This window comes from Exserohilum turcica (assembly GCF_000359705.1).
Source record: "Exserohilum turcica Et28A unplaced genomic scaffold SETTUscaffold_9, whole genome shotgun sequence".
NCBI classification, from domain to species: domain Eukaryota; kingdom Fungi; phylum Ascomycota; class Dothideomycetes; order Pleosporales; family Pleosporaceae; genus Exserohilum; species Exserohilum turcicum.
The window spans coordinates 733,189-742,818 of record NW_007360310.1 but is presented as its reverse complement, the minus strand read 5'-3'; the positions used below and the strand labels follow the sequence as shown (position 1 = coordinate 742,818).

Below are 9,630 nucleotides of genomic sequence, written 5' to 3'. Positions count from 1 at the left end.
CTAAAGAAGCTACTGAGCTAGACCCTCCTTCTACTAGTAAAACTAGCCTAGCTATTACTAGCTCGCGAATTAAGCAGCTAGGAGAGAGAGAATGGCTAAGCTAACTTGAATAGTATAGGAAAAAAGCCACTAGCAAGAATCCACATACGTACGCAGCAAAATACAAGTGGAAGATAAGAAAGCAAATCGCTATTCCTAGCAATACTAGAAGAGAGATTTCTAGCGCTTTCTACCAACTTAAACTAGGGCACTGTTACCTAAGGGACTACCTATATAAGAGAGGGAAAGTAGATTCTAATAGTTGCCCCTGCAACTATAGGTCTATACAAGACCTACCTCATATTCTATTTAGATGTAATCTATATAGAGAGGAAAGGAAAGGACTAAGAGAAGCCTGCGAAGGCGATCTATCACTACCTATCCTCTTTTAAACAAAAGAGGGTATAGAAGCAACTATTACCTTTATTTGAAAAATAAAGGCTAGAACACAAGCCTAGTACAAGGGAAACACAGAAAACGAGGAGTAATACCTGTAACAGGTAGCCATACACCTCCCCCACCCTATCCTACCCCCTACCTACCAACCAATAGGCTACGAGCCTCACCTTCATCTAGTTAAAACCCCTCCTAAATATCGTAGCTAGAAACAACCTACTTAGATACTTGTAGGCCTAAAAAACCCTACACGTCTTATATAGCCCTTCGGGCTGAAAACGGACGTTCAACTAGAATAATAATAATAATAATAATAATATATGGCCGTAGTACAGCCACCGCCAAAAAACACGGCGGTTTATCGGTAGGATCTAGAGGCTCAGTGGGATAGGGGGATGATGTTGTTTTCCACGTTCTTGCCAGCGAAGCGGATGTGAGTATGTCTACTTCAAAGATGGCAGGTATCGCCAAGGGCCTCGTGTTTGGTGGGGAATGCTCTACTCAGCTTAAGCTTTTCCCCCCCACACACTTAAACTTGACCGCCGGCCTATTACCGTAGTTGAAATATACAATACGACGAAATGCAAAGAAATGCGTAGAACAGCCAAGATATCTAATAAGATAGCGAGCTGCATTCTTCCGCCCTTATCTTGATTTTCCAGCTGTGTGAAAAGGTGGTGTTGTATGACCTTCTGTGGCGAGAAGGGGCATTGGCCAGCTAAGTATTTCTAACTAAGGAGTAGCTTCTTACAAAAAGACACCAAGCTCTTCCGTAGATACACAGTGACTCTGGAAGTCGTTCCAAACATCGCATTTATGATTATGGCTGTAGTCACGCCGCGCTTTAATCCGAACTCCGGAATACAGCCCGTGCCGTGCTCAAATCAAGTCCCACTCTAATCGTACTACGGCCCGTTGAATGCGCTGAGAATAGCCCACATGACGTGTCCATTGCATGTCACGACCAGAATTTACTCAATCCAAGTCCGTATTTGAGCAGTAAAGGCCGTATTAATGCCGCATGTTTACGACTTCGGCCCTGGCCCATTAAGTCTCTCTCCGACCAGAACATCACAGTCATGCTCGGGCTTAACGATATCTTTGAAAAACCAAGAGGCCTACTGGAGCTACTGAATTGCCGCACCTCACCCCCTTGAACATTGATTTTCCTGTATTAGGACTGCAAAGTACACGTGTATGCTACTAGTGATCTACAAAGAAGAGTCTAGGCGCGCACTAATGAGGAAATAGGAAAATGTTCACAACGCGGCTCTGGTGGAATACACCACTATATGAACACTTGTCTTCAACACAAGGAAGTGCAGATAGTGGTTTATCTCAAGGAGTTATGTCCGACTCTGGATCAGAATCGCACGATGATCCCAAGAGTGAAGCGCAAGATTGGCTGCATGACAGAAAACCGAGACGTTGCAAGCGAGTACTGCACATAGGTGTCATGGTTATCTTTGCCATACTTGCTTCGTGGGGCGCCATTGATATTTGCCTGCGTGTTTTCCGCCTCGCCTTTCCGCTAAAGATTCACGATCGAGATTACCTCACAAACTATTGTGTCAGAACATGCGGTGGAACACAAGCTGAAGCTCTTTCTAGGGGTTGTCTCTATGATCATATTGAGAATCGCTTCACTCGCCCAGATTGTGTAAATCCACTATTGAATGACGAATTCTCACGTCTCGGGCCCGGGAATAACGGATCGTGGATTTACCAGGTCGATGTGCAAGGTGATGGGACTCTTACACCTATGGAATCTGCAGAGATGCTCGAAAGCGTTCGACCAGGGTTAAGAGTGTGGCAAACTGGAAGACAACACACGCTTCACTGCCTCTTTGTATGGCGACGGAATGCATTGAGTCATTTCGATGGCACAATCATCACAATGGATAAAAAGGAACTTTTTGAGCATGATGCACATTGCGCCAGGATGATCACGAATAGGTTGGCTGGGGATGATTTAGAACAGTATGTCACGGTCACAACGTACGGACCTCTCGACCAAGAAGCCAAGGACAGGGCAGAAAAGTTTTTTGCGGAGCAGGCTGAACGTTTACGCACAGGCAATGGGGTTGTAGCTCCAATATTCAATGGAGATGTTACTCGTAGATTGATATAGTACTGGCTTTGAGTCACGGGCTTGATAGAAAGCAAGCAAGCATAGAATGGAGGCCAGAGAGGTGTTGTTTCGGCCACGGCTTCAAGTAGAATCGTCTAGTTAGCCATGTCCCCATTTCACTGCATTCTGTTCTTGATGATAGATCGATCAAACAAAATGTGAAGATTCCAACATATCTAATCCCACCCCATTAACTCATTCATATCCGCAACCTCCTCACGTCTCTCGAAAAAGCATCACTCGGCAACCTTACATACTCCCAACTATTTCATACTCCACTCTCTAAGTTTCAAATACTCTTCCTCAGAACTGCAAGAGAATCGGCTCTTTTAATACAGCTGTTTGTACATTGTAGGGGAGAAAGGGTGCTATATTCGCAAAGGTACTGCGCCAGCGCGAAGTCATATATAAACCAAGCGGTTCTGTTCAGCAGCAAGTCAATCTGATGCAGTCCAACGCTACGGGCAACACCCTGCGTGAACGGATTCTTGCGCTTCCTGGGGCGCCTCATGAATTTGATTGCATATTCGCCATTCATTTCCTCAACGCAATCGCGGCCCCTACAGCCCGTTACGGTGCTGAAAAGGGGCGCAGCTTCAGCAACTATGCTGTTATCCTGGCCGTTCTGGCTGCTCCGACTACACTCGATGTTCTATTATTTATTATATATTTCGAAACTGCTGCCTTGTGATGGCGGAAGCCTGGAATGTAGACTAGATATGGATGGATTTTGGCCATCTTGCTATATCAACCACTACCTAATAGTTTTATGATATATGTATCTCTTTTCTGGAAATATGTCTAAGACACTTCTCAGACTAACTATCTCGGACAATCTGAGAAGGAAAAGTAGTTTTTTTTCAGATGCAAAGGGAGTCACTAGAGTAACCACAGCTAGAAGCCACAAGTACACGTCACGTGCAGCTTTATTCATAGTCTTACGCAGCCATACAATGAAAATTCCTATCACCCCCTCTGGTAATATGAGTCATGTACATACAAAGGAAAATAGAAATAAGCAAGTTCAAGGATTTATTTTCATGGATTTTATGTAGCATGGAGTAGCAAGATAGAAGAAAGGCGTCTCCGCGGTTTCGCGCCGCGCTAGCGATTTAGCGCCACGCTACCGCGAAAGAGTGTCGTGCTGGAAGTCCACGCGAGAATTGTCGCGAATAGAGATGAGACAACCGAAGCATGCACATCCCAATTGCGAACACAACAACCCCGGCATTCCGGAGAGTATTTTCCGGTTTGTTGAGGCGACCACCGTGGGTTTGCTCGACGTGTCAAATTCGTAGCAACCGCAACCGACGGTCCATTGCCACCCAGACACCTACCCAAAAGCCTTACTACATCACCACGCCTATATTCTATGTCAATGCCGCCCCCCATGTCGGCCATTTGTATACTATGGTCCTTGCGGACGTTATCAAGCGCTGGCATGTACTCAAGGGAGAGAAGGCGATCTTGTGTACAGGAACAGATGAACACGGCTTGAAGGTGGTTCCGCCTCATGAATATGGATAGCAGAAGCTCATTATCTCACAGGTACAAAGGGCAGCAGCAAAGGCAGGTGTTGATCCAAAGCTATTCTGCGATCAAGGTGCCGAGATCTTCAAAGTACGTATGAACGCATAGCGAACCCCACCGTCGATACTTACTCCTCCAAGGAACTTGCGGAGAAAGCGGAGATCACAAATGACCATTTTGTACGAACGACGGACCGGGAACACAAGAATGCTGTGGAATATGCATGGGTACGAACTCAGAATAATTGTAGAGTATGACATCAGCTAATGGTCGACAGTATCTGTTGCAAGAAAAAGGTCTCATATACGAGCTAAAGCACGAGGGCTGGTATTCGGTCACAGACGAATGCTTTTACCCACAGTCTGCTGTGAAGCTATACCTTGACCCGCCTACAGGACGAAAGATAATGGTAGGATCTAACTAGTTGCCTGTTGTCGCGCTAACTGACTGGAATCTAGACTTCAATTGAAACGGGGAGCGAAGTCGAGTGGTCCTCTGAAGAGAACTATCACTTTCGCCTTTCGGCCTTCCGCGACCATCTGCTAGAGTTCTTCAAGAGCAATCCTGAATGGATAACCCCAGCGCACCGTATGAAAGAGGTTGTGGAATCTGTCGAGTCAGGCCTAGAGGATCTGTCAATATCTCGGCCGTATGATCGACTCTCGTGGGGAATTCGGGTTCCTGGAGACGATTCGCAGACCATCTACGTATGGCTTGACGCGCTCATGAACTACGCCACAAAAGCAGGCTACCCATGGACTCCGGGCCATGAAAAAGCTGGAGGCTGGCCCGCTGATTGTCACGTCATTGGAAAAGACATTGTCCGGTTCCATTGCATATACTGGCCAGCATTTCTCATGGCGCTTGGGCTCCCCCTGCCGAAGAAGATACTCACACATGCGCACTGGACTCTTGGAGGTTCGAAGATGTCCAAGTCGACTGGCAGAGTCGTTGATCCATTTCACGCTCTCAATCGATTTGGGTCAGATGTCATGCGTTTCTACATGGCTCGCGAAGGTGGCATACAAGATGATGCTAGCTATGACAACATCCGCATCGTTAGCATGTACACCAACTTTCTGAACCAGCAAGTTGGCAACCTCGCTTCCCGTGTGACAAGAGGGAAGAAGTGGAACGTACGGGGCGCTATCGAGCGCATTGGCGGAAGGCCAAAAGAAGAGTGGGAAGAAGGTCCAGGCTCCAAGTTTTACAACAACTCTCTTGCCACTATCGCCTCGGAAGTGGATGCGTCGTTCAACGCTTACGATCCGCGCAAAGCGGCAGCCCTGATTTGCGACTTCGTACGAGGAGTGAGTTTGTCCCGTGTCTTTGCATTGTCCCTATACTGACCCAACCTAGTCAAACCAGTTCTTCCAACTGTCGAAGCCGTGGGGGAAAGTTTTGAACTTTGCTCCTGGTGAGCCTGGTGAGGAGGTAGATAAGATTGTCTATCTTGCATCTGAAGCACTTCGTATCACGGGCATTCTCCTTCAGCCGTATATGCCGAATAAAGCGAGTGAGCTGCTCGACCAACTGGGCGTACAACCTGATCAGAGAACACTGGAGTACTGCAAACCTGGTGCTGATCTGGACTATGGAATCCCATTGGTGGACCTGGGCGTAGCGCACAAGGGCGTGCTCTTCCCACCTCTTCCAAGCGAAGAGTAGTTCCTATGTACTAGTGTATCATATTTGGATGTAACATAAAAGAGACTGACAAATGACAACGCGTAACTATTTTCAGTGATGCAGGTGTCACCACGTTCACGTGTTGTTGATGCCTGCAGGGTTGAGCCTAGCGCCAAGACCGACATCATCGCGCGACCTAAACATTTCTGTGAACATTCTGAACCCTACCATAAACACAACCTTGTTTCCACCGCCGCGGCCGCTCTCACCTGCTCATCCTAGATATTACGCAGTCGCGCATGTGCTCCCTTTCGTTACAGATAGCGCGAAGCATACCAAACGTGTCGCAACCGCTCTCTCGCAGCCTCCGCATTGCATCATGGCCGCCCCTAAGTCGGGCGGCTTTAAAATGTCGCTGGGAGCGTTGAAGGCGAAACCAGGGCTCAAGGCATCTCCCGCGCAAAAAGACAACAAGAAACCAAAGGCTCTACTCGGCGATGATGAACCAGACGATTCGGTCAAACAGCAAGAAATCACAGGATGGGATGTAGCAGAGGGTGGCGCGGTCGATGCTGGCGGCAAGAAAGAAAAGGAACAGCTTCGTGTCATCCCAGTTCTCCCAAATCGTGACTGGCGCGCAGCAGCACGGCGGAAACACCTTGCGAAAGCACCACACCAACAAGCGCAGAATGAGACGGTTGACGAGAAGCAGATGGAAGAGCCCAAAATGAAGTTTGGGCTCACCGTTGTGCAAAAGGACGAGATACAGGAAGACGGAGCTGCAGAGGCTGAGGCGCCAGAGCCAATGGAGGTCGAGCAAGACAACCTCACAGAACAAGAACGGCTGGAGAAGAAGGCCCTGGACGCCTTGATCACGGGCAAGTCGACGGACAACGACCTCGTAATACCCGTACAGACCGAGGAGGAGGCACTCCGCAACGATTTGGACAACGCGCCCGAAGCCCCGACGCTCGAAGCATACGAAGCAACTCCGATTGAAGGATTTGGTGCAGCGCTACTCCGCGGCATGGGCTGGAAGGATGGCGAAGCCATTGGCAAAAACGGGCCTGCTGCGAAACCGAAGGAAATCAAGAGGCGACCAGCACTGTTGGGCATCGGGGCAAAGGAGGAAGCAGCTGTAGGCATTGAGCTTGGGGAATGGGGCGGCGGTAACGGCAAGGGCAAGGGCAAAAAGGTGGCCCAGAGCTACAATCCCGTTACGCTACGAAACAAACACACGGGCGAGATGATCACAGAGGAGGAGCTCAAGGCCAAGCTCGAGAACCAGCAACTCGTCCAAGAGGAGAAGCCTCTGAAAACAAAGACCAAGTACGAAGACAACAGCGAGGACGAGCGCAGGCGGGAACGGCGGAGAGAAAAGCGCGACGATCGCGACCGCCGACGCGACCGCGACGACTCCGACTCGTACCACGACCCGGAGCGGAGACGAGACAAGGACCGCCGACGCGAAAAAGACGATCACTACCACGATAGCAACAACGGGCGGCGCGACAGCGAGCGCCGACGCGAAAAGCGCAGAGACCGCAGCCGTAGTCCAGACGACGCAAAAGAAAAGCGCAGCCACCGCGATCGCTACCGTAGCCGCAGTCGGGATTCCAAGCCGAAAAGCAGCGCCGCCGACCACCGGAGAAACCGCAGCCGCAGTCGCAGCCATGACTCGGATGATCGCCGCAAACGGAGACGAGAAAGGGATTATCGCCATCGTGATGATGATTATAATAACGAAGATGATGAGCTTCGTGACCGGTATGAGCGGAAAAACAAGAAACATAGAGATGACAAGTATTACAAGTAAATGTGTTGATCTTTTTTTGTACCGAGTCGTTAGTCATTACGTTACATACAGAATGTGTACTGTATGTTGGAAGAGCAGGAAGAAAAAAAAGAAAAGGTAAAGTAAATAAACTTTCTTTTTTGTGGCTGTTATGCATCGGGGTGTCGGAGTTTGACAAAGTTTGGGGGTCGATAGTTTGCTGCATGTGCATGTGCATGCACGACTGACTGCATTACACATACCTTTTGAGTTGAGGAAATGAAAGAAAAGAAGAAGAAAAAATCATGATACCCTCCCTGTTTGTCATGGGTTTGGAATTCAATCGCATTTGATGTCTTATGTTGAGAATCGTGCATTCGTGAGCTGCGCTAGTTGTGAAGGAGTCACTTTTTTTTATTATTATTTCCCTTCTTCCAACTTGATGCAAGCAATTGGTGGATCAAGATGAATTTGATGCTACTATACAGTGTTCTAATGGCACTATTTTCTACACTCTAGTACTCGTACATGTGAATAGACGCCGATGTATATTCTCCCGTCATGCTTGGTTGTAATTTCGTCATGTCATTATGCATCGGATGCGAAGAAGCAACAAGACAAAGGCCGCTGGTGGTATATGTGTATACAAGAAATCAAAAACAATCAAAAACAAACAAAAACAAGTACAAACACAGGGGTTGGTGGGTTAAAAGTTCCTCGAAGGAAGCGGAGTAGGGTCCTCGGCGGGCTTGGGGTAGCCGTCGGCTGTGTGCGAGACATAGCCATTAGTAGGGGTGTTAGCGTAGCCATTGCCGTTTGTGTAGCCATTTGTGTAACCATTTGTATAGCCATTGGATGGCGGTGCAGTCATCTGAGGGTTGCCGCGGTAGTATTGCTCACTGTCGGCTGCGCCATCGCCCATGTGTACTTGCATCTGGGGACCTTCTTCGAGCATCTGCATCTTCGTTTCCTTGGACTGATGGTGCTTGGAGCGCTTGGCGGGAAGGAAGTCGATGAAGAAACTGGCAACGTAGAAGCAGTAGAAGTATGCAATAATCCACTCGAGGACAGCGGCAACATTCCACACATGCTGCTTGGAGCAAACACCAAAAGCGATGACCAGACAGATTTCGACGATGATGAAGAAGAGCTTGATCCAAAAGGAGATGCGCAGAACCGAGTGCTCGCGGTAGTGGATGCCCAGGCGTTGATATTCCCAGCAGATGAAGATGGCACTGATAATGTATCCGCCAATGAAGACGCACAGGAAGATGTTGTGCAGGGTGTTGTGGTTCTTGCAGTCGAAGATTGTGAGGAGAATTAGGCCGGCAGCACCAATGATGGCGGTAATGGTAGCACATGCGGAGTAGAGCTTCTGCCACTTGGACGTGTTTGGGTGGAGCTTGTTTGTGTGGCGCAACCATCGTTCGAAGAAAAAGGCGAGGTCAAAGGTTACTACAGTGACGGCCGACATGGCAATGAACATGGCCTTGAGGTAGTCGGCACCGATATCTTGGGTGCGTTAGTGCACGTCCCCAGTGACGACGAGGATAGCTTACCCGAAATGTATGGGATGGTTTGCCCTTGACTCATTGTCGAGTAATGTGGTTTGCCAGTGGCAGCCCAGTACACCAGCATGGCGACAAGCATGGCAATCCATACTACCGAGGAAAAGATGGGGACGACCCAGTACGAAAGTCCCAGCATCTCGGAGGGGGGGGGCCAGGGGCGCGGGGAGGGGGCAGCGTGCAGCGCGAACGATGGCGGTGTTCAATGCGTGTGCAAAAGACGGTTGTTGTGTGAGGCAAGGCAGCACGCGACCCAGAGAATGGCGAGGTAGGAGTGAAGTCGGCAATGGAAAAAAAAGAGACGGCAGCAGATCCGTGGCAGGGGACCAAGGCGCGATTAATGTATAGACAGGACCCACGTCGTCAGTGTGGTGGATGAGGCGCTGGAAAAGCTTGACAGCAGAGCGCACGAAGTCGCGGACGAGTGGTGATGAGGCCGGGCGCGGCGATGATGTCACGCATGACCCATGGCGTGGGTGCTTAGCCTGCTTGGGCGAGATGCCGCCAGTGTCCGCGACGATCGACATTTGCATCCAACGTCACCTGCCATGCTCCGCCATGAC

The 9,630-nt window shown here is 49.2% G+C and overlaps 4 protein-coding genes across 4 annotated transcripts; 3 read left to right on the top strand and 1 right to left on the bottom strand.

The window, feature by feature from the left end:
* Positions 1–1,690: 1,690 nt before the first annotated feature.
* On the top strand, positions 1,691–2,566 carry SETTUDRAFT_35757 (uncharacterized protein; the record flags this gene model as incomplete). Its single annotated transcript, XM_008033054.1, has 1 exon — positions 1,691–2,566. One exon carries the CDS (start codon positions 1,691–1,693, stop codon positions 2,564–2,566), a length of 876 nt encoding a protein of 291 aa, XP_008031245.1.
* A 1,194-nt stretch (positions 2,567–3,760) lies between these two features.
* SETTUDRAFT_143922 (uncharacterized protein) lies at positions 3,761–5,764 on the top strand (the record flags this gene model as incomplete). Its single annotated transcript, XM_008033265.1, has 6 exons — positions 3,761–4,066; positions 4,115–4,186; positions 4,237–4,323; positions 4,374–4,505; positions 4,555–5,406; positions 5,456–5,764. 6 exons carry the CDS (start codon positions 3,761–3,763, stop codon positions 5,762–5,764), a joined length of 1,758 nt encoding a protein of 585 aa, XP_008031456.1.
* Positions 5,765–6,104: 340 nt separating this feature from the next.
* SETTUDRAFT_143918 (uncharacterized protein) lies at positions 6,105–7,798 on the top strand (the record flags this gene model as incomplete). Its single annotated transcript, XM_008033264.1, has 1 exon — positions 6,105–7,798. The coding sequence occupies one exon, from the start codon at positions 6,105–6,107 to the stop codon at positions 7,539–7,541; it is 1,437 nt and encodes a 478-aa protein (XP_008031455.1). The 3' UTR covers positions 7,542–7,798.
* Positions 7,799–8,205: 407 nt separating this feature from the next.
* On the bottom strand, positions 8,206–9,206 carry SETTUDRAFT_100740 (uncharacterized protein; the record flags this gene model as incomplete). Its single annotated transcript, XM_008033263.1, has 2 exons — positions 8,206–9,011; positions 9,059–9,206. 2 exons carry the CDS (start codon positions 9,204–9,206, stop codon positions 8,206–8,208), a joined length of 954 nt encoding a protein of 317 aa, XP_008031454.1.
* Between the last annotated feature and the right edge of the window lie 424 nt (positions 9,207–9,630).